Source organism: Ochotona princeps, chromosome 8 (genome assembly GCF_030435755.1).
Source record: "Ochotona princeps isolate mOchPri1 chromosome 8, mOchPri1.hap1, whole genome shotgun sequence".
NCBI classification, from domain to species: domain Eukaryota; kingdom Metazoa; phylum Chordata; class Mammalia; order Lagomorpha; family Ochotonidae; genus Ochotona; species Ochotona princeps.
In genome coordinates this window covers 7,222,210-7,246,846 of record NC_080839.1, presented here as the reverse complement: position 1 = coordinate 7,246,846, position 24,637 = coordinate 7,222,210, and the positions used below count along the sequence as shown (strand labels likewise).

The following is a 24,637-nucleotide window of genomic DNA, read 5'->3' as shown; positions in this document are numbered from 1 at the left end:
ACAGAGAGCATCCCAACAGTTATAGACAGGTAGGAATGAAGCCAGCCAAGGCTCTGGCAGCATGTCTCCTAGCGGTACCTGCCCAACCTCCATGAGGCCGTGCCTGTGGTGCTTCATAATCCCCCAGATTTCTCTGCCTCACCAGGCCACTGGGTCAGTGTCCGGGCATGGTGGGGTTGGGCGGATGGTGAGGTCAGCATGTGGTTCTTAAGCAGCCTTCGTGAAACAGGCTGGGTGTCACACAGCAGCTTTTCAACGTCTAAGATTCTGAGAGTAGAAACGCTCCTTCTCAGCTTATGGAATCCAACAGGGAACCCGTGTTCCTCCAGACAGTCTGAATTAACAAAGTGCTCAGCAGAGAAATGTGTGTGTTTTCTACCACCACGTCTCTGTCCTATAGCTGATGAGTGCTTTCCTGCCCTTGAAAAGTTTAATCTCATTGGCGCAGACAGGAAGTGCTGAACACATTCTCTTTGGCAAAGCTTTGCCCCAAGCTTGCTCCTCCTTTGTGGGCCTGTGGTTTGCATTAACTCGCAGATCCAGCTGTGCCCAGGTGAGCACCCAGACGGAGGGCCAACAAAGCAGGATCTCCTGACACCACTGACCCTAATCCAAAGTCGTTTCTCATAAGGGCCCCCCCGTCCTGGATTTGCACACCTGCAGTACTATCTCTTCCTGTTACTCAAAAGCATACTATTCAGTTTTTAATTTTTCGCTCTCAGGACTGCCAGAGTGACGTTTGTGTACTGACATTATAAAAATCGCCACTAAGGCTAAGGCAGCCCCCAGACTCGGCGGGCCGCGCGGGCTGACCTCCTGGGCCACTCCCGAGAGGAGCGGGGCTACGATGCGACCCACCGCTGTCACAGACTGACCCACTCCGATAACTGTGCCACTGGCCTGGGTTCCGCCCACGGTCAGCTGGAGGTCGGTGACACACGTCCTGCCGATGGAGGTGGAGAAGGCCAGCAGCGTGGAGGAGAAGATGACCACACCCATGGTATGGGCCGAGGCGTGGAGGCCCAGCAGCGCGCAGGTGAGCGCGCAGGACCGCAGCAGCACGGCATGTGCGTTATGCTGGTACAGCCGCAGGATCGGCCCCAGTGCAAAGCCGGCCAGGGCGCCCAGTGCACTGCTGTAGCTAATGAGGTAGCCAGTGGTCCTGGGCCGCACCCCAAAGCGCTCCTCCAGGGCCAAGACAAAGTTACTGTAATACAGCATGACCGCCACGCCCATCAGGAAGCGGACGAGAAATAGGTCCCACATTTCGGAAAACACCAGGCTCTTCATGTCCCGCAAGGCCCAAGTGACCTGCACCCAGGATGGCCGCGCCTTCTCTGCCTCCTTGGGCCCACGGGCGGTGGCTGCATCCTGTACTTCAGAGCCTGTCTTCACTGAAAGCACTCCAGCCTTTCCAATCTGCACGTCCTGCTTTGCTCCATCGCGGTGTGTTTCATTCCACGGGACCAGCCAGACCAGAGCTGTAAGCAAAAAAATGCACGTAAACAATGAACGTGGCTGCCTGCACCTGATTCACTGAGTCCGCCTAGAGAAGCAACTGCTGGTACTGAATTACTAATGTCTGTTTTTATATTAGATCTACTGCCCTGTGTTTTTGAATCTTTTTTTTACAAGATCTTGTTAACTTTTTAAAAAAAATGTATTTACTTGAAAGGCGGATAGAGAACGCCTACATGCTGGGTCATTCCCCAAATGTCGCTCAAGACCAGCACTAAACGAGGCCAAAGGCAGAAGCTGGCCTCAGTCCAGGTTTCCATGTGGGTGGCAGGAACTGAATTGCTTGAGCCATGCCCAATGCCCCCCAGGGTCCGTATTAATAGGGATCTGGAGTTAGGAGCTGGAGGGCTTTTATTCTTTAAGATTCATTTCTTTTTATTAGAAAGGCAGATCTATAGAGAGGAGAGACAGAAAGATCTTCTATCTACTGATTACTCCCCAAACAGCTACAATGGAGGGAGTTGAGCTGATCAAAGTCAGAAGCCAGGAGCTTCTTCGAGATCTCCCACGTGGGTCCAGGGTCCCAAGGCTTTAGGCTGTCCTCTGCTGCTTTCCCAGGCCATGAGAAGACAGCTGGATGGATGGCAAACAGAGCAGCCAGGACACAAACCGGTGCCCATATAGGATGCCAGTGCTTGGAGGAGGAGGATTAGCCTGCTGAACCAGAGCACTGGCTGGAGCTAGGTTTTGAACCCAAGTACTCTGGGAAGGTGTCTGAGCCACTAGGCTAAATGTCTGCCTCCAGAACCCCATTTCAATATAAGGATTCTGGCACAAGACTTTTCACTTAATAAATTTAAAAAAGGAGAAAAAAAAACCCACTACAAAATGCCTACCATTGTCTCCCCAGCTGAAAAACCCACCGCAGTCTCCAATATCCCTTAGTTTCATGTCTAAATTTTATAAATTTAAATTTACATGAAATCCTTTTCTTAATTAACTTAAGAAATTTTTTCTCTATCATCTGCATGCGGACCCAATGCTTCCCAAGCACCGATCGCTGCTCTTTAATCAAACCAATAAACAAGGCCTGGAAAATTCCTTGCCCAGTGAGTGAACTTAAGACTAAAAGAAGACTCAGACAAGGAAACAGGCAGTTATACGACAACACCAGAACCGCAGTGGGGAGGCATGGGCTGTGTACCATGAGAGCGGGCCTTGGCTTGGGACAGGCAGGGACAGGTCGACAGCAATCACCTGCTAGGACTCTTCCCCAGTCAGGGGCGCCAGATCCTTTCACAGGTGACACTTCCCAGCAGCTCTGCCTCACACACTACGCTACCTCTCAGTCGATACACACCCACCTGCTGCTCAGTTTCCCCCATGCCAGCCGAGTAGCATGACATCGTACCAATCTGTGCTCAACATGCTTCGAAATTCAGGCTTGGGTCCAGATATGGTGAAAGTGCTTCAGCAAGGAAAAATGCATGACACACAGCAGAAAATCAACCGCAATGTGGACCTGGACTTGTCACTTACGAATATTTCTATAAGAATCTTGGATGCGTCACAAAACGTGGGTAAAAATGAGACAGAACTGTTGTTGAAACACTAAAAGAAGAGAATAACAAGGACAATGATGACAGGAACGAACGTCTACTGAGTGCTTCTGAGCAGGCTATTACCCCATTTTACAGATGTGAAAATGGAAGCAAGGCTCACAAGAAGTGTCAGTGTAGGATCTGAATCTGTGTCTATCAGACTCTGGTGTTTGGGTTCTTAACCATGAGAAGGGTCTTACAGGCAGAGGGCAGATCTGAGCAAGGCCCTGCACCCAAGGGGGCTCCCAGTCTGGTACGTACCTCTTATCAAACAGCATTAATATGTCTGCAGCTTGCCAGATGTGCTGTGCACAGCGGTGATGGCTGGGAGTGAACCTGACCAAATCCCTCTCCTTACTTAGTTTGCTTACAGTATGTGTGGGGCAGGAGAAACAAGCAGAATCTGCAGTCCAGAAGACAAGTTAATAACAGGATTTCAGAAGTGCTAGGCAGAGAGGCTGGCATTGTGGAGTAGTGGGTAAAACTATTGTCTGTGTTTCTGGCATCTCATCGAGAAACTGGTTCCTGTCCTAGCTGCTCCACTTCTGATCTGGGCCAAGTAATGGAAGATGGCCCAACGTTACGAAATGAGACCTCAGCTCAAACCTGTTGGAAGGACCCTTCTCTGTAAGAGGGTGCTAGTGAGGGTGCGGAGAAAAGCGAAGCTCTGGCACACGGTTGCCAGGAACAGAAAGCAGCCCAGACACTACGTACACCAACAGCAGGCTCCTCGCCGCAATCTGGAAGTTCTGTGACTGAGGCTGCCCATTCCAAGCAAAAATAGAGAAAAAAGCTTGCCGATGGGTCAATACGTGTATGCAGGACAACCTTGTCCAGATTAAGCATCAACTTACCAGCATTGAGCATGAAGACAGAAAAACAGATGAAGGCTGTCAGATAAAATCCACCGTCTAATTCAGTGAGATAGCCCCCGACCACGGGGCCCAAGATGAAGCCCACACTGGAAGCCGTGTTGAACCGCCCAAGGACCAGTGGCCGCTCCTTCTCTGTGACCAGATCCGAGAGTAGAGCCCTTGATATGGACAGTGTGTGTTTAAAAATACCTGCAAGGGGAGAAGAAATGTGTTGTCACTTTCTCCAGAACAGAAGAATCTTCCTTGTGACTTGGTGCTTGCTCTCTGTCCGTGGTGGAGTTCTGATGTTGGTTTTCTCGGAGTTTCTGTGTGGCCTGCAGCTTCCATCCTGCGGGAACTGGGCTTCTACATGCCATGATTCTAATCCATCACCTTACTGCCCTTAAGCCTTCAGACTATCACAAGGTTCCAATGTCTCCAGTCCTCCTTACCAAAGTTCTCATTCTTCATTCATTGGCTTACCTAAAACAAACGTAAGTCACTGTGTTCTTTTGGTGTGTTCAGCACCTTAGAGATAAAGCAAGAAAGAAAAAAATGCCTTCTCCCCTGCCGCGACAGAGCCTGGATTTCCACTGGGTGTACAGCAGGATGTGAGAAAGGTGACTGAGAGAAACACAGCAGGGAAGAGCAGAGGGAGGAAGTTGTCAGTACCAAAATGGCAGTATTTCCGGCAAACCCAAACGAGATGCAGCTCGCAGGCCATGAAGGAAGGGCATGCCTGCACTGACAGAAACCAGAAAAGTTCCAGAGAAGTCGTTTCTCTGAAGATGTTTCCTGGCGACAAGCAAGACCACCAACTCCTAGAGTGAAGGCTTGGAGTAGATGACAATTGTCTCAAAGCAACTCCCAAGACTGTGTCCTCCGCAGTCTCTTCTAGCCTGGACTGCGATCCTTTGTTGCTCCTGAACAAACTTTTATTCTAAAACATCAGTCGCTTGGGCATTCATTTCAGGTTTCACAACACTGTCATAGGATCAATACCAATTAGTTTTCCACAAGCGAACTCAAAGCTGTCACGGGACTTTCGGTGGGCATTTAAAGTGCGTGTAGCAAGTTTATTCTCATGCTTTTGCATATGTATATGACGCCCACGCACACAGACACCAAAGAAGGAATAAGCACACTGAGGCTCCCAAGAATAGGCTGCCTACTAACTACAGAGCTAGAACACAGTACGTGTTGCAGGTGGGTCTTCCTCAGTCACTCCCAACGGTAAGGTGACACAAGGGTTTCTGATGATCTTCTGGAGGCAGTCCAACTCTGCCGCAGTCCTGGGTATTCTCAGCTCTGTATCAAAGCCAGTGGGCACCTAACAGCCAGCCTCTTTGGGGAGCAGTTTATCTATGCTTTACAGGTAGCCTGCCTCTGTCTATACCTGCTCCCTTAAGTAATGCAGGAAACAGGCTAGGAGGGGAATTCTCAAGATGTCTCACAGCAACTCTGAGACAATGCCTGAAACTTTACATGGCAGGATATGTTACCTTGCACATGAGGAAAGCAGACGATGGCAGTAGTGTCACATGAACAACTCAGAGGGTTTCCTTGTAACTCTGTGGTTGGAGTGGTGGACAGAGAGGGGAGGGGCTTCCCAGGCACATTAAAAGGCAGCAACTCATCTTCAGGATACAAGGCTGCGGAGGCACAAAAGAACGTGTGCAGCGGACTCTGCCCCCCGCCCGGGCTTCCTATTGCGCAGCGGTCAGCCGGCACACCGCGGTTAGGTGGATGAGAAGGGATTTTTATTTAAGTTTAGTTGAAAGGCAGAGAAACACAGTAAGAGAGAGAGGAAGTCAGCAAGAACATGCAACAGAGAGAGAGAGAGAGAGAGAGAGAGAGAGAGAGAGAGAGCGCACTCCCATTGTCTAATCCATAAATATCCACAGCGGCCAGGGTTGGGTCAGCTCGGAGCTGAGAACTCAGTGCGAGTCTCCCACCTGGGTGGCAGGGCCCCAATCACCGAGGTCTTTGCCTGTAGCCTCCTAGGGTCTACTTTAACATAACCTGGAATCGGGAGTAGAGCCAAGACTGGAACCCAGGAACTACAGGTTGAAGGTGTCCCAGTGGGAGTTTTCATTAGTCCAAATGCCCACCCACAGGAAATCTTATGGTTCACTCCCCTGGTTACCATGATCATGGAACCACTGCTATTTTGACAAGACTGGCATGCTTCATATTAACTATTACAAAGCTTAATCTTCCCCAGAAACCTTTATCCATTTTGTAGGTTCTTATTCATTGCATGTGCGTCTTCAGAATGATGAACAGTACAAAGCATGGAACGGTAGAGTGAACCTATTATGAAAAGACACATAGCCAACCAAACCAAGAATACGCAACAGGCTCGACATCACACGCACAGGGGGCATCTACTCTGTGGGATTCTGAGTGCAGAGACAGGTCTGCGAGGATGAGTGCCATGGTTCAGAAGCACTTCAATTCTGAGGAATGAACTCTTCGCCGAGTGTGCAACATGTGACAGAAATGGTGTAGAAATCCCAAATGACCACACCATTCTGAACTGACTGCACATTCTCTTCATCTGGGGGGTAGTTCAGAACGAGCAGCTTAACTGGATGTGGGCAAACAGCTGGTGCCACACACGGGCAGGAGGAAGCAGGGAAAGGTGTGTATGCTTTCGTGGGGAAGGCCAGATGTGACACAGTTATGAGTCAGGGCTGTGATTGCTCAGAAGGCAAAGGGGGCAATGAGGAGCAACCTTTACCCACCAAGCACCATTCAGACAAACCATAATGTGATGCTGGGAAACCTGTTGAGAAACTACACACTATTATAATCTCACTGCTGGCCAGAAACATCAGAGGCACTTTGACTGAGCGAATGCAGAGCATGCACCAGAGGCAGGAGCCAGGCCTTCACGCAGGCACAGTGCTATTCACATGAATATTTTCTGACAGACTCTGAGCTCTGTTAAGTACGAGAGTGGTCCTTTTAGACAAAGCGGCGGAGTATCTGCTCCACGCTGAGAGCCCCATAAACAGCAGCTGCTGCCCTTACAGTCATCATCGTAATAGCTGTGGCCATTACGGCGCCTTCCTGTAAACCCTAATCTAAGAGGCCAACGTCCAGCAGACATCGGCTTTGGTGATGGATTTCTTTTGACCTACAGCATACACACGCACAGGGATCAGGACTCACCTGCAGGGACCCGAGCCAGAGCAAACAGGAACACATTTGTGGCAGCTCCCAGGAGGAGATAGCCCAGCGCGCTGAGCAGAATGCAGAGCAGAAGGGAGAAGCGTCTTCCGACCACATCGCTCCAGCAACCCTGGGGGAAGCCACCAGGAAAGCCCTTTGACCCACTTTTCGGGAACAACCCGCAACTAGGCAAACGCCCAAGACAAAGTGACCAGTGGAAAATGTCAGGTTATTCGGTTTCAAGTTCTCGGCCGCTCAGCTCCATTTTGTTGGAATTAAGTTTCCCTGGTCTACCCACAAGGCAGTAGCAAGGCTCAGCACAGTTTTCCTTGCCTGAATAAAAGCCCGATCACCTAGGAACTGGGATCAGCTGGAAACACAAAGCATGAGGGGTCTTCAGTACACCATGAACGTGCTGCATTTGGATTTAAAAGTCATTTTCCACTCAGTTTACCTGTCATGTCTTAATATCTGAATTCCTTTTTTTTCTGAACTATTTGAAGGTCCTTGTTTAACTTCTAAAGCCTCACTTTTATCTTCATTCATTCTCATTTCTTTATATAATTCCCAGAACCAATGTTTAGTGCTTGGAAATTCAGAAAACTCTGAAAAAATAAAGTGAAGGATATCAAAATACCTCACGATCCCAAATCTATCTCTTTTGAACCAAAGGGTCGTACAAGTACACTGTATTTTCTTACTTCATTGAATGTGATTTGGACACCATTTTAAGTCATTAAAACTTGCCTTTGTTGTTCTGAATTACAGTCCATATCCTACTATGAGCTGCCAGCGACTCAATTAGTCTAGCTGATAGCGACTCAATGGTTTAGTTCTTTTAAATTTGTCACAAATACAAATCATGCTCTGATAAGCAGTACAACATTTTTTACAAATGTACTCAGAATAAATCCCTAGAATCAAACAATTAGGGTTTATTTGGTGTTGAGGCCTCTGACATATATAGAGAAATAACTCCTCAGTAAGACCTGTAATCCCAACGAGAGTACAACCAGGAGACTCTTGGTTTCTCCATAATGCAAACAGCTCTGTCTTCCATCAGCTTAAGAAAAAAGTCACAACATGTCTTAAGTGGCATATTTTTCTCATATTAGTTTTCCTTTCCCCTTTGTAACTGGTGAACTCTTTGCAAGTTCTCTCGAGAAATGCAAGCAATTGAGTGAGTCTGCCAGTTCCAATGCCACAGCTGGGAGGCCTGAGCGTCTCGACGGGCATGGGCTCCCTTCTGAGCCATCCTGTGCCCAGGAAAGGATGTTCAGCCAGACTCCAGAGGCGGCCCCCAGGAAAGCCTGCCCACTAGGGAAAGGCCTGCTTGATGGACAGAGGTTGCAGCTGCTTTCAGAGCCTGAGAAGGTGTATGTGGGGCACACAGAGAAAAAACAGCCACACGGAGTGGAAGCTGAGGTACCCAGGGCAATGACAGAGGGCACAGCGACGGAGCTCTGCGGTGTGTGGTCCTAACGTGTGCAGGGACGGAGCAGGGGCACCTGGTGGGATGAAGCCAGCCAAGGGCAGCAGGACTCTGCTTTGCTCTCTTGTGTGTTCTTTCCTTGTATTTTCTCCATATACTGTAGCAAAATTCCTCACTAAAAACAGAGACAAAACAAAAACAACAACAAAAACAAGCTTCCTGTTAAGATCTGGCCGAGGCTGACGAAGTCACCTAGAGAAGCTTCTGGAAAAGTTCACTGAAAAGTGGTGGAGGGGACCTGGCGTGGAACCCTTGGCTGAAGTCCTCACCCTGCACATGCCAGGATCCCATATGGGAGCTGGTTCTAATTCCAGCAGCCCCACTTCCTGCCCAGCTCCCTGTTTCTGGCCTGGGAAAGCAGCTGAGGATGGCCCAAAGCCTTGAGACCCTGCACCCACATGGGAGACCCGCAAGAGGCTCCTGGCTCCTGGCTTTAGATCAGTTCAGCTCCAGCTGACGCAGTCACTTGGGGAGTGAATCAATGGACGGAAGATCTTCCTCTCCCTCTCCTCCTCTCTGTATATCTGACTCTCCAATAAAAAATTAAAAAAAAAAAAATCTTTTTTTTCTTTTTTAAAGATTTTATTATTATTGGAAAGCTGGATATACAGAGAGGAGGAGAGAAAGAGAGGAAGATCTTCCATCCGATGTTTCACTCTCCAAATGAGCCGCAACGGGCCAGTGCACGCCAATCCGAAGCCGGGAACCAGGAACCTCTTCTGGGTCTCCCACACAGGTGCAGGGTCCCAAAGCTTTGGGCCGTCCTCGATTGCTTTCCCAGGCCACAAGCAGGGAGCTGGATGGGAAGTGGAGCTGCCGGGATTAGAACCGGCGCCCATATGGGATCCCGGGGCTTTCAAGGCGAGGACTTTAGCAGCTAGGCCATGCCGCCGGGCCCAAAAAATGAATCTTTTTAAAAAGAAAGTGGTAGAGGGTGGTGGCTGACCGGCTTTTGCTTTTCCTCCTCTTGAGTTCCTGGCTAGCACATTCCTGTAGCGCTCAGGCTGTATAGTGTGGGCAAGGGTGGCAGGGCAGGAAGACAGCAGCATGGGGGCCTCTGGTGGCCATTCATGATGTTTGCACTGCGATTCCCCTGCCTTGTCTGACTCTGGAAGGGCTATGTATGGATAGGCAGAACCAGCCAAACCAAGGCACCCAGGTGCACCCACACAGCCTTCTGACCCAAGCTACACAAGCAGATGTGAATGAGTCTGCAAGGAAAAAATGCAACTGCTTTAAAATAAAAATCACTAAACACTATGACAGCAACTAAGTCTTACCCGGAAGGGTCAAACACGGGGTTCCCAGCGCTGGGTGACCCCTGGGTCTTAAGTAATGCGCTCTCTGGTCTCTGCTAGTCCTCACCGGAAGGTGGCTTGAGAATGTTTCCCGCCTGCTTCACTCGTCAGTCCAGCTCCAGCAGCTTTCTCTATCCCCTCCACTTGACTACAGACTCTTGGCCTGCCACTTTTTGTTTAAAAGTTAACTATATCTATTCCTGCACTTTCTCTATTTTTATTGATAGATTTCTCTTTGTGGAAGGACACTAAGGTTGTTATTATTACTTAAGATTATTGACTGTCTTAAAATTCCACCATAAAACAGTGGGCGCAGCAGGTTTAATATGCAGCCTGCAACCCCAACATGGAGCAAGCTCCTGTTCACTCTGCCTTTCAAACACACCCCACCCACCCGCCACCATTCAGAAACACATACACACACACAAATAAAAGACAAAAACCAAAAAGCTCAGAGTGGATTTTTAAAAAAAATTGTTAGCCTTCTAATAATCCTCTTCACCCTAAGAAAACACCCTAACATCAACTAAATCCTGCTTAAGGAGAGCAGGTGTTGGCACAGATGAAGTGAGGCACTGCCCGGCTGGAGATCCAGCTCAGTGGCAGATGCTTCCATCCATGAAGGCACAGGGACTGTGGCAACCACGGTGTTCTGGAAGCCTGTGCACGGGGGGTTGGGCAGAGAGATCTGGACAGCTTCACCTTCACCTTATTGACAAAGAAACACAACTCCCCACGTTAGTGTTAAATGTGAGCCCTCAACATGGGACATAAGAAACACACACAATGAACTGGTGGACAGCTGAGCGTGCCTGCCCCTTTCTCACTCGTAACCTTTGCCAGGACTTCCTCGGAAAATAAAATAAAATAAAATAAAATAAAGAATATGCATGAGTCTCCTAAAAATGAACTCTATAAAATCTGCAATTCTCCACTACTCAGGGAGCCTGGTTTCTTGTTTTTGCCTTGGCCAACCTAAATACATTTTCTGCTTACAGCTCAATCTACGAGTGTCTCCATTAGTTTATGCACTAATCGTACTGCTACACATGCCATCAATGCTTTCCCCAACTTTCATTTCAATGGGCTTTTAGAAACTGATCTGGGTAAGTCTGAGGAGACACAGTCTCCCAAGCAAGATGTCACTGTGGAATTTAATCAAATTTCTTTTACAAACATATTTTACAAGAAAGCAACTTGGGAAACTCAGAGCAGTAGATCAACAGCGTGATTAAGCACTGTGAGGACTCTGTGCCAGCCACTCGGTTCCACAGTCACTAATGATTAACCTGTGAGACCAGACTGACTGTCCTATTGGGCTTGTGCAGCGCCGGGCACCAGCGTCTTCCGATCACAGGTGCCACAACAGACGGAATGGGGCAGTGGAAGAGTAAGGTCACTTCATGTTTCTGAAGTCCTAGTGGGGAGGTCAGAGCAGGAGAGTGACAGCATCACCTCCAGAATTTTCTATCCCGTGGAGCAATTAAACAGCAACTCATTCCTAAAGATTCCCTTCTCCTTTTTCTTTTCTTCTTTTAAGGATTTATTTATTTTTATTGGTAAGGCAGATTTACAAAAGACAGAAAAAGAGAAAGATCTTCCGTCTGCTGGTTCACTCCCCAGGTGGCCACAATGGCACTGGTTCGTAGCCAGGGGCCAGTTACCTCTTCTGGGTCTCCCATATGGCTGCAGGGTCCCAAGACTTTGGGCCGTCCTCCACTGTTTTCCCAGGCCACAAGCAGGGAGCTGGATGGGAAGCAGAGCAGCTGAGACATGAATTGGCACCCACATTGGATCCCAGCGTATGCCAAGTGAGGATTCAGATACTAGGCTATTATGCCAGGCTCACTTAAGTCTTTTTTTTTTTTTTTAACAATAAAGCATACCATTCATCTTGTACAACTTCACAAAGAACCTATAAATCTAAATGGATTTGCCGTCAGTTAAGAACCAGAGTACAGGCCAGAGGCGAGCCGAGGGCTGCGGGAGAGGACGTCTAGCTCGGATCCCGAACCCAGTCCGCCATGTGCCCATGGCTCATGGCGGGCTGGGCCCGGACATGCCTGGGTGCGGCCTGCTTCCTTCTGGGGTGAGTACGCCGAGGGGGGAGGCCTCCGTGACTGGGCATGTCCGGGACCCACCCAACACCCTCATTGGGTGGTGGGTGAACGGGATTGGGGAGGGGCGCAACCTTGGGCCTGCAGGATTTAACCTCCGGCTGCCAGAGGCGAGCCGAGGGCTGCAGGAGAGGACGTCTAGCTCGGATCCCGAACCCAGTCCGCCATGTGCCCATGGCTCATGGCGGGCTGGGCCCGGGCGGCCAGTGTGCCATTTGGCGCCAGGCTGTGCCTGCTGGCCGCCCGGCCGGGGAGCTCTGGGGTATTGGACATCTGAATCGCTGCTGAGATAGCTCTAGAGTGACCCCACTGTTTCTGGGATCTGAGTCAATCCTAAAGATTCCCAATGCCAGTAACTCTTCCTTTGAAGAACTTCCAATCCCTTAATAATGCTGAGCTTTGAACACCTATCAAGTAAAAGATAAGCTCCGGCTTGTGTAGCAGGCTGGCACCTAATGGTCCTCGGAGCAACCACGTGCAGGTGCGTGATTTACGGCTAGGAACGGTCCCAATCTGGGATGCCACAGCTGGGATGAGGTTCCCACCAAGGGGTGTATGTGCTGGAATGGGGGCTGCGTTCTATCTAGGAAACAGTTGCAGTCACCCGAGGCACTAGTGTGGGCTGGGATTGGATGCACCAGGCCGGTTTAGATCCCAGCACCATCTGGTGTTATGGAGAAACAGGGTAGATGTGGGACTGACTAGGCTGGGTCTCAATCCCCTTCTGAGCCATGTGTGAGCTGTATGTGGGTATGGACGAGCCATGGCTGGGCTGAAACATCCAACAACAAGAGTCAGAATGGGGTGAAAGCCAGCCAGGAAAAGCCACTGTTCCTGCTAGGACAGGAGGTGAACTGAGTAGGGTTGGCTCAAGAACCCCCTGGCAAGCGCAAAATCTGGCATTGGGAGGGGTTCTGATGGAGGAGCCTGGGCAACTCCTTTGGCAGGACACAGTCCCTGCAGGTAAGCGCGAGAAGCATGATTGGAAACAGCCCAGAATAGGCCATGGAAAGTTTCCCACTGGCATGCATTCGGCATGGGTCAGGAGCAGACCAGGCTGAATCAGTTCATGTCATCCTCTGGCAAATCCGATCACCAGAACAGAGTGTGGAATGGGCCGGGTTTGGTTGCGACAAAACCAGTACACATTATGGAACGCCAGGGCGTGGTTGCCTGTACTGGATATGAATGCAGCACCCATCCAGCACACGTGAGATCCAGGAAGGGAGGGGCAGAGCTGGCGGGGGGGTTAAGGGGCTGGTCCCCTCGCTGGACAACCACTCCCACTGGAGAGTGTTGGCTGGGATAGAGACAAACACGACTAAGCAAGGCTACAACACCTGTGCGCTGCATGTGGACAAGATCAGGGCCACAGCATCAGCTGGCAGAAGCTGGCACTGGGGACTAATTCTGTCGAGTCAAATCACAGGACCACCTAAAGAGTGCATAAACCGGGACAGAGAGACCTGAGAGGGAAAAAGTGGGTTCCCCCTTCTTGGGTCACTATTCCCGTGGGAGGGCATGAAAACTAGGACGGGGGCTGGGATGGCTAGATAGAGAGGTACTCAACAATATCTGTGAGGGCTGGATGGTTGAGTTGGTTAGATAAAACCAAGCTTTAATACCCATTGACAAGTACCAGAGCCAAATGGGATGGGGGACAGATTGGTCTTCTGCTACACATACTGGCAAACCAGGGTAGGGGGCGGTCTGGTGGGGGTTATTGTGGGTCGCCCCAACTAGGCTACAGCTCCCACTGGTTGATGTAAGGGCCGAACCAGACTGGACTGCAACACCCATTGGTTCCAGTGCAACTCGGGACTGAAAACAGAACCAACACAGCAATTGCAACCACCAGCTGATCAGGGTGATGGACTGTGCCGGGCCCTGTGCTTGCTAGAACATACAAGAATCTGGTCTGGGAATACCTCAAAGTATCTTTGGAGATCTCCCCACTTGAACTGCTGGACTCAGAATTCTAACCAAGAAAAGACAGAAGACAGAATAGGACAATCATTCATCTCAGCTACATGTTGGCAGCGAAATATGGGACAAATGGAGACTTCATGATGGACCATATCAATCAGTGGACCACCTCATCGAGCGAAACTGGCAGTGACTCATAACTGGAGAACTATTAACTCCACTTGAGCACATATCTCAGAGCATGCCCCACATCCGGGACTTGGGGTGGGCGGGAAACCGGGTGGGGCTTCTCCCTCAATATCCCCTTTTACCTCAGATACATGATGGAAACAATATGGACATAATAGCATTGCCCACCTCCCTATCCCCCTGAACCTTTTTTTTTTTTCTTTTTTTTTTTTTCTTCTCTTTCTTGATTTTCCTTCAACTATAATTAACTATGTAAAGATTGTCAACAACAATACAATAAAATGGATTATAAAAAAAAAAAAAAAAAAAAAAAAAGAACCAGAGTACAGCTGGTAATACTATACTTTTGCTTTCATGGCTGTCTGCAGTAGAAAGGTTCCCAGGAACAATAGCAGAAACTGTTCCTACTCTGTCACTGAGTCAGTGTTCGATTCGGGATTAGTCATCTAAGCCCTATAGGCCTGTACCTTTTCTCTTCTTTTTTTTTTTTTTTTAAAGATTTATTTATTTTAAAGTCAGATACACAGAGAGGAGGAGAGACAGAGAGGAAGATCTTTCGTCCGATGATTCACTCCCCATGTGACTGCAACGGCAGGTACTGCGCCGATCTGGAGCCAGGGAACCAGGAACCTCTTCTGGGTCTCCCACATGGGTGCAGAGTCCCAAGGCTTAGGCCGTCCTCGACTGCTTTCCCAGGCCACAAGCAGGGAGCTGGATGGGAAGTGGAGTTGCCGGGATTAGAACCGGCGCCCATATGGGATCCCGGAGCATTCAATGCGAGGACTTTAGCAGCTAGGCCATGGCGCTGGGCCCGAGGCCTGTACCTTTTCATTGGTCACAGATGGACGACAGAGGATAAAAGACCCTTTTTGATCTAATTATGTACATTTTTATCATCTCTGCATCAGGTGTTTCTGTTTGGTGGAGTTTGAGACTTAAATTTTAGATAGCTATGAAGGTGGACATTCAGAGGCATAAGACTGTATTTCCAAGATAAGTAACCAGATGGACAAGAACTTACCACCAACGTGCTTGAAAATAGTTGTAAGATGCCATAGGAGGATCCTGTAAAAGAACAGAACTTGAAGTCAACAAAACCAGCTAGACCTAGCCCCAGATGGACAACATGGTAAGAGCTACAGAAGAGGAAAGATAGAGAGGAGGGAAAAGGCCTTTTTTTTAAAAAAAGAGGAAATAGGGGGCTAGTGTTGCGACACAATGGATTCAGACAGCACTCGGGATACCCATATCCCATATCCCAGTGCAGGTTCAGTACAGGTTTGCAATTTGATGTAGCTCCCTGGGGATGTCCCTGGGAAGGCAGCTGAAGGTGGCACGGGTCCTGTTGGTATGCCCTCCCACAAGGGAGACCCAGCTGGAGTACTCTTCTCTTGGCTTCAGCCTGCCCTTGCCCTGGGTGTCAGGGTTCATCTGTGACACGAACCAACAGGAACTGAATTATATAAGATCTCTCTGTCACTCTGTTTTTCAAATAAACTAATTAATCTTGGAAAAAATCAGAAGGAAATTATCCTTTTTTTTTTTTTTTACCTAGTTTGAAGAAATTAAGACATGAAATGATTAGTAAAATGTATTTAGAATACAATGGAGAGGCAGCAGAAGTGAGAATAAAGGCAAGGGGCGACCCTAGGGACTGCAGAGCTGGTCCTTCGTGTGAGAACCAAATGACTCCAACTTTCACATCTGCAGGGATTACTCAGGGGAGTGAAAATCTGAATCCCAGAAAAATTCTGTCTTACAAGTTAACACTGTCAGTTGGGGACCAGGTGCCTTTGCGCTTTGCAGGGCAGGCTGAGCAGCGGGCTTGCAGGGACCTGGGCACCCACGCCCAAGCAGGCAGACTGAGTCTGGAGATTCCCCTACATGCTTGGTCCTTTGTGGGGTAGGGGGAGGGGAAAGGAGAGCTCTTGGTTAGCATGCTGGCCTGGTGTGCTAGTGGACCAGGCTTGGGGTACTTTGAATGGCCCTGGCTCTTGGGTGCGTGGAGGGGTAAGGTCCCAGGCAAGCACATGTGCCAGGAGCTTGGGACCCTAGTGAGCAGGCAAAGGCGAGGCTTGTCGCAGCCCACCCAAGTTCCAACTCTTGCTAGTGGGTGCTGCAGCCCAGTCTGCTCCTATCCTTGGCTCATGCAAACCAATAGGTTTGCTAACCTAGCTCCTGGCATGACCCGCACTCCAGGCTGGCTCCTGCACAGGCTAGTGAGGTAAGGTTTGGCCCAGCCCTGCCCGGTCCACCTGCATCAAAAACCAACCTAGCATATCACCCCATTGGAACAATGGGCTTCGGAAGACTGGGCTGTGGAACCCATGTGCTCCTGGGCACAGGGATTATGGATTGACCAGAAAAGGGGGTAAGGAGATGCGTGGGAAGGAGGAGTGCTGAGGGAGTATGTTGCAGGTGAGGAATGATTTCCGAGGGATTTGCACCAACAAAGACACTGCACTTGTAGGTAAGAGGAGTCAGACTAAGCAACGTATTGGTGAGAAGCTGGCTGGAGGACCTTCATGGGTCAGATCAATGCACCAGCCCACGTGGGAGACCTGAGCTGGGCTAGTTAGCATGAACACCGCTGACCACCACTCACCAGTGCACATTAAAGATAGGGCTGGGGGCCTACCTGGCAGGATTAGATCTTAGTACCCATCAATGAGGGTCAGAACAGGGGACAGCTCATGTTAGGCTAAGCCATGACACTAATTAGCACACAAGAGAATCTGGTCTGGGGACAGACACTACTGGGGATATGTGGGCTCACCCCTGTGCAAATGCAATTTATGCTGGTTTGTTTAATAGCTGGGTGTAGTGACACACTGAGCTAGGTGTGGACCAGGTGCAGCTGGTCTGTAGCACAAATAGTAAGAACCAGAATGGGTTTGGGCCATTTGGGCAAGTCCACTATTCCTGCCAAGATAAGAATTGGACAACGTCAACTTTGGCCAAGGATCCCCAGTGTACACGAGATTTGCCACGGGAAAGAGACCTACTAGAGCGGCCTGGTGAACTCCGTTGTCTGCAGTCCCTGCAGGTGAGTTCAAGAACCAAGATAGGGGAGCAGCCCAGACCAGGCCAGGTTACGGTACCCACTGACATACATATGGGTCAGGTATGGGGATAGGCCAGGCTGGACGAGTTCATGACACCTACTAGCAGATCTGAGAACCAGAATGGGGTACGGGACTCATCAGGTCAGGCCTCAACATAAATCAGTTCACACTGGGTCTAGGACTGGGGGCTGACTGGGCTGCAGCAACCAGCAGCATGAGCTGGAAATGGGGGCAAACCAGGCCAGGCCTGACTACAGCACCCACCGGCAAATGCCGAGGTGAGATGGGCTAAGCCAGACTGGGTCGCAGAATCTATCAGTACTCAAGAGACTAGGGTGAGGAGGTGGATGAGCCCAAGAGGGGGACTGTAGGGAGCTCTCCTACTGGGCCACTGCTCCTACTGATGAGTGTGAGAACTAGAACCAGGAACAGACTAGGCCGGGCAGGGCTACAACATCTATTGGCTTGCATGTGAACTCGGTTAGGGGGAGATCATGTTGAGCTAAGTGACTGTATCCACTGGTGCATGCATGAACCACAGTAAGTGCAGGCTGGTTGGGTTTTGCCACAGCATCCACTGGTAAGTGCTGGGACTGGGGGCAAGTCCTGTCAAGCTAGACTGCAGAATCACCTGGAAGGTGCAAGATCTGCGACTGGAAGTGGGTCCAGTATGTAAACTGTGGGCACCTCTCTGATGGGCTGCAACTCTCATTGGTGAACATGAGAACCAGGGTTGGGGGTGGGCCTGGCTAGACAGGGAGTTGCACCTGCTGGCATGAGTGTGGGATGGATAGTGGTGTTGGTTGGGTTGAGCTAGGCTTCAATGCCCATTGATATGTATGGAAGCTGAATGGGATGTAGGACAGACTGGACCAGTTTGTTGCAAGCAAAGGATACAGGGCTCGGGGTTGGCCTGGTAGGAGTTATTGGGGGTAGCTCTAAGTAGGCTGTAGTTCCTACTGGTGTATGTGAGGGCTGAGTGTGCGGTGGGCAGCATCTGGCTGGGCCGCAGTACCCAGTGGTTTGTGTAAGAGATGAGGTGGAAGCAGAACTGGGATCTGGGGAATAGGGGGAAAGAAGGGGAGAAGCCACACTCAGCCACCCCATCCCCGGGTACTGAGGCAGTTGGGTGGCTGAGTGTGCCTTCTCCCTTTCTTTCCCCCTATTTCCCAGACACAGAAAGAGGAAAAATGCAATTTGGAAACAGTGGTTTTACCCACCTTCCCCTAATCCTCAATTCTTTCCACCCTAATCAACTTTGTAAACATCATCAAAAATAAAACTTAAAAAATTTATCATTTTCTATATCTCTAAAATTTTTCCTCTCTGTCTCCCCTCCTCTCTGTATATCCGCCTTTCCAATAAAAATAAATAAATCTTTAAAAAAAAAAAAAAAAAGAACTGGTCCGCTACTTTTGCTTGTCCAAATCGTAACAAGGGCTGCCCACCTTAACATTTTCTAATTAAATTACACAGCCCTAGGCCTTGTGATTTTCTATCCCTTTTGTGAAACAATGGCTTCTGGGTAGAATTTTGATGCTGTACAAACAGGAAAACCCATCAAGCTCCTAAGAAAGGATGGTAGTGTGAGAGAAGTTTCCAACTAAGTTGCCAAGATTCGCTCTAGCCATTTCCTACAGCTGTGATTTCTGTACATTATTTGGTCTCTCACATCAGGTAAGAGATCCTGTAGGCACAAGTAGGTACCTTTCAATGAGCACAGCCAGCTCCTCGAACGGACTCAGTAAGCACAGTTAGCTCACCGGTGAGATCAGGGAATGGAAACTACGCTCACATTCCAAAAGCTCTCTGAACAAAGGGGGTTTAGAAAAAGGACTAGATCTAGGAAAGAACTGTTGTAGGTTAATATGTTTAAATATCCTATACACTCATTTTTTCCAATTTCCTGTAAGATTAAGTTGTTTTGGGTACTTGGTGCAGGGATTTAAAATTGAGCACTCTAAAAGGAAGTTGTATTGCCCACTCACCTACTATTCCAGCAACTATTGGACTTGCTCCAAGGGACTTGACATGAAGGCTCAGTAGAGGGACAACCATGCTGACGCCAAATAAATCCTAAAAACAAACAGATTAACTTAGCCATGACCTGGGGATCTTTAAAATGATAACTCTAAAACCATGGTGATATTTTCAAATAAAAGTGCATCTAAGATTCTGCAAAAACAAGTTATCACACTATATATTCTATAGTACCTCATGCTAATCTTGTTGCCACTTATAAACCCCTGAGTTACCATTTGGTAGGATGCATTTGAACTCTGGCATCTTTATGACTGTCAACTTTCAAACAGGACATGCCACAAATTTTGCCCAAAGTACACAAGCAAACACAATTCCGATTCTGTGTGAATAGGAGAGAGAGATGGGTAGGCAAAGGAGGGAGGGAAATTCAAACTTAGGAGGGGAAGCACCACATGCTTTCAATGAATAATCTCTGGAGCGGGTGCTTGGCCTAGCAGGTGAAGCACCACAGTGGAGTGCCTGGGCTGGCTTCCCAGCTCTGACTCCTGAACAGCTCCCTAAGGATGCAGACCCTGAGAGTGGAGACTTCTGGTGCTGGGGCTCCTTCCGCTCATTATGGGAGGCCAGGCTTCTGGCTTCAGCTATTACAATGGGCATCTGGAGAGTGAACCAGTGGATGGATAAGAGATCTGCTTAGCAAAGAAATAAGTCTTCTGTAGTCAGATGTGGGAGATGGCCCCTGGATCTCTACCTGCTGGGCCTGTGTGGGAGGCCATAGGCACAGGGCACACCGTGTCCCCAGTGGAACCCCCTGACAATGGTCTTGGCTCACCAAGACCTCAAACTGGCCTGACCACTGGCCATACAGTCTCTTCTCTGCCCTTGGATGAGCTGTGCTGGGATTTCTTTGATAAGCAACTATGAAAAGGCAAATGGGACCCACAGCCTACCTGCCAGCCACATGTGGTGAACGTGACCTGAGGCATACTTGCCAGCCATAAGTGTTGTATGTGACGTACTACATGGCTGGAGGGTCCAGAGAGACAGACATGCCTTTTAGCCAATTACAACGCCACTGGAGGGTGGGAGGACTGTCAGGAGATGCCCTTCTGCCTTGCCCTTTTCTAGTCTATATAAATTTGTACATGCTTTACAATAAACAGACATGCTTGACTAGACTGGCTCCTGTTGCCTCACCCCCTCAGGGATTCTGGGGGTCTCTTGGTCAGGAGACCCCTGAGAGTTAGAAAAGGTGACTAATGTGCTGGGAGCTTTGCCTTATACTCTCAGGAAGCATTATACAAGAAGAACATCTCAGACAAGTGAGAGGCTCTTATGTGGGGAAGGTCATTATTTTATAATCAAGCCACATAAAGTACATGGTTATTGGGGTCAGACAGCTAATTCTCAACTCCAGCTTTGTTAATGATACTATCTGCCTAGCTGAAACCTGCTACAGCACAATGGAAAGAAATGTTTGGCACAATACAGAAGCTCAAGCTCTTTTCTTGAGTTTTGGGATAAGGATGAATCCTTTTTGCTAACATACTGAGTTAATAAAGACTGATTTTTGTTTTGTTTTGTCTTGTTTTACATTTCACTGTGTTACTTTCTTTAGTTACCTGCTACATCCAGTTCAGGGGGCACAGAAACATATTATCCACACATGGCTTTCTCTATATTCAACCTGAGTTCCTTCTCCTATAAACCCTGTTAAACCAAAACAACACACATGAAACACATCTCACTTAGACACAGGTTAATATTCTGCTTCCCCGAGCCGATAGCTGTAAATTCACATGAGTATAAAAACATGGACTTCAAGATACACGTTGGTGCTTGTTTTCTGTAATTACTTCTTTAGAGGGCATATATCTTAAAATTCAGTGATCTTCTGGGCCATTACTGTGATGCAGTGGGTGAAACAGCTGTGCCAGCAGGTAAGGGTGATGGTGGCACCCACACCGGCATAACTTCACATCCTAGTTGCTCCACTCTGACGCAGCTCTCTAGACTCACGGTCTAGAAACAGGAGCCAGAGATGGACCAATGATCTGAGTCCCCGGCACCCAAGCAGGAAATCCAGAGAAAGCTCCTGACTTCAGGCTGGCCCAGCCCTGGCTGTTGCAACCATCTGGATTATGAACCAACAGATGGAATATCTTTGTCTCTGTGTCTAGTTCTTTCAAATAAATAAATGAATCTTTAAAAAATATCACTTATCTTCAGTAGCTCACAAACTTATACTACCAGACCTATGGTTTATCATTTTAATTTTATATATGAGCACTTAATATTTCTGGGACGAGCGTTATAGCACAGTGAGTTAAGCTACTGCCTACAATGCCAGCATCCCATTTAGGTACTAATTCCTATCCCAGCTGTTCTGCTGCTGCTGATCTAGCTTCCTGCTGGTGTGCCTGGGAAAGCGGTGGAAGGAGTCTGAATGCTTGTGCCCCTGCACCCACATCAGAGACGCTGGCCAGCTCTAGGGGACGCAGCTACTTGGTGAGTGAACCAGCAGATGAAGAGCTCTCTCCTCCCGATCTCTCTCTGTCCCTCTTTTTTCAAATAAAGACATTGTTAAAAAAAAAATCCTAACCTAAGTTTTGCTCTGTTTTGAGCCCTAACACATAAGCTACTAAATGAGTCCCCTGGCTCTTTCACCATGGGCCAACTGCAAGATCTTAAAAAACATCCCAGCACATGTCACTTAATGTTCAATTATTATTTTAAATAAAGGGTGAGAGAGAATATTCCAATCAATAGGCTGCGATCTATGGAACGTAGGTATGAAAACAGACTCCAGGGCCCGGCATGGTAGCCTAGTGGCCAAAGTCCTCACCTTGCATGCACCGCAATCCCATATGGGCGCCGGTTCTAATCCCAGTGGCCCCGCTCCCCATCCAGCTCCCTGCTTGTGACCTGGCAAGGCAGTCAAGGACGGCCCAAAGCCTTGGAACCCTGCACCCACGTGGAAGACCCGGAAGAGGTTCTGGCTCCTGGCTTCGGATTGGCGCAGCACTGGCCGTTGTGGCCGCTTAGGGAGTGAACCAGCAGATGGAAAGTCTTCCTCTCTGTCTCTCCTCATCTCTGTGTATCTAACTTCCCAATAATAAAAAAAAATCAATAAATCTTTAAAAGAAAACACCACAGACTCATAATCTTAACCATGACTGGTATTATTTTAGCACCTCCTGAGTGTAGAAATGCTCTCTTCTCCCAGCAAGGCTGGTCTCTGGCCTCCTTCCTGCAGGAACCTTCCACAATCGCCAGACTCACTATACAGGTACCTTTCCTTATCTTACCGGATAACTTTCTTAAAATCACCGTCTGGCATCGGCCAACAAGTCGTGTGCTTGCAATCGTTTAAAAAGGAACCAGGTTAAAGGTCGCCACTTACACCATCTCAGTATCCTTCCATGAAAGCTGATGCAGGCACTGGCGATAGCAATCGCACTACCTCCTGAAGGCTGGACTACCTCAATCAGTATGAATTAGTACCGGGTGAAGCGGAAGAAACAGCACACAGGCTGCCAGAAAGAGCTGAAATCACGGGTTTCAGTGTGCAGAATCAAAACCAGATTCCAAAACCAAAGTGAAAGAGTCACTCGCAGGTTCCCACGAAACAAACTGAAACCTGGGAGGCAGAGGAGAGCTAAAAACAGGCCATTCTGGCAAGTGGCTTCCAGAATCTGCCCCCCTTCTTTCCTGATCCGAAATGATCTTCCCAAAAGTCTTAAGTTTTTTTAATCTCCGCATATGCAAAAACCATCAGCTAAGCTGTACAAGGCATTCTATACAATCACCTAACAGTCACTGAATACTTCAAAGATACACAGAGCTGATGTGTTTTAATTATTACAAGCATTTTGCCTGAGAAACATCTCCACTGTCTTTCAACGTTCTGGAAATCTTACTTTTTTTTTTTTCTTTCTTATTCACTTCACTGATTATCGAAGTGATTCAAAACTTACACTGGGCTTGTTGGATTAGCCCCGAGCTAAGGCCCTGAAACACAGCATATGGAAAACAGGCAGAAAAACAGCAGCAAAACACAGGACAGCAGCAGCAGCCTGGCCTTTCCAAGCTTGCCTGAGACCCCTGCCACCTGCCAAGCGAGCCCTGCACCTCCTCAACGCTGAACACCTGAGCTCGCCCACCAGCGAGGTTAGCTCCAGGAGCATTCCTGAGGGTGGTTCCGGGGTGGCCAGGGGCAAAGGGCAGCGGGGGCAAAGGGCAGCGGCGGCAAAGGGCAGCAGACTGCTTCCACCCCAACGCGCGAGTGCCAATAAGGCCAGGTGAGCGGCCAGGTGCAAGATGACGGGGTCATGTGGCTAGACTGGCAAGAAGGCAGCAGCCAGGGAAGATGACGAATTCCCAGCCTCAGCGGAGCTTCTCAACGCCCCCCCAGCCACCCAGCATTCCCATAGCAGGCAGGGGGGCAAAGTCCCACAGGGTCCGAAGTCCCAGACCCCAACGTCGGCACTCACCAAGAAGCCCACCAGGTAGAGACAGAGCAGGAAGCGGCGGGCTCCGACAGCACGGGGGCTCGCAGCCCCTGGCCCCTGCTCCTGCCGCGGCACCGAGGTCCCCGAGGCCGCCCCCCGGGCCCAGCCCACGCCCGGTCCCGCCTGGGACTCCATGGAGGCGCCGGCGGGGGGCGCACCCGGGCACAGCCTCCCGGACCCGGCGCGCCCGCCCCGCCTCGAGCGGAAGCCGGCGCTCGCGCCTGCGCAGGCGGGGCTCCGCGGCGGTGGGCAGGCGCGCTGGGCAGGCGCGCTGGGCGGCGAGGACGGCGCCCCGGGCACCTGCGCGCTCCACGCGTGCCAGCTTTGTGATGATGGTGATGCGGCTGCTCGTGGGCAGGCGACGCCCCCCCTTCCAGTCACTGGGAATTGTGATGAACTTCACCTGCTGGGCTGAGCGCCTCCTAGGCTATGGAGGAAGAGCCACAAACTCTGGCTGCTCAAATGTCTGGGACGCACGCACTTTGGGATAAGTTGATGTGGCTCGCCCAGCGATGGCTTGCCTGTTTTGAAAAGTAGGGAGAAGTCCCGCTGCCCAAGGTTAGCACTGTGAGCATGTTGGCGTTTATGGAGCAGTTCTGGTGTATCATCAACACGACAGAGGCTTTGTCGGCCTGGGTCACCGTTACAGTGTCCTGTAGTCGCCTGCACACAGAAACGCCTTTTTTCACCCGAAGTGACCTCGGTGGAAGATCACTTTGAGGCTGGGTGTCCGGGCCAAGCCCTCTGTCGCCTCAGATTTGTCAGAGGGTATGGAGGGCCATGGGGTCGGTGATGTGCCAGGGGGCCGGAATGATCCCAAAGGAAGTGGATTGCCCCATGCCGCTCATTAAAAATCATTAGCATCAAAAAATCAGGGGCTTCCCAGTTCTGTGACAATTCCAGACTCCTTATTGTGCCTCTTGTTTGACCCATTAGCTTCATTTGACACATGGAGGCGGTCTTCTT

The 24,637-nt window shown here is 49.5% G+C and overlaps 1 protein-coding gene across 2 annotated transcripts; it reads right to left on the bottom strand.

Annotated features, from left to right (window-relative positions):
* Positions 1 to 683: 683 nt before the first annotated feature.
* On the bottom strand, positions 684 to 23,915 carry MFSD9 (major facilitator superfamily domain containing 9). Of its 2 annotated transcripts, none has more exons than XM_058667463.1 (6): positions 23,654 to 23,915; positions 19,166 to 19,253; positions 15,134 to 15,177; positions 7,091 to 7,220; positions 3,914 to 4,123; positions 684 to 1,481 (listed from the first exon to the last, which is right to left on the bottom strand). In XM_058667463.1, the coding sequence occupies exons 1-6, from the start codon at positions 23,804 to 23,806 to the stop codon at positions 694 to 696; spliced, it is 1,413 nt and encodes a 470-aa protein (XP_058523446.1). In that variant the 5' UTR covers positions 23,807 to 23,915; the 3' UTR covers positions 684 to 693. The 2 variants fall into 2 exon arrangements, with proteins under 2 accessions (XP_058523446.1, XP_036353743.2); XM_036497850.2 differs by lacking the exon at positions 23,654 to 23,915 and adding an exon at positions 20,783 to 20,803.
* Between the last annotated feature and the right edge of the window lie 722 nt (positions 23,916 to 24,637).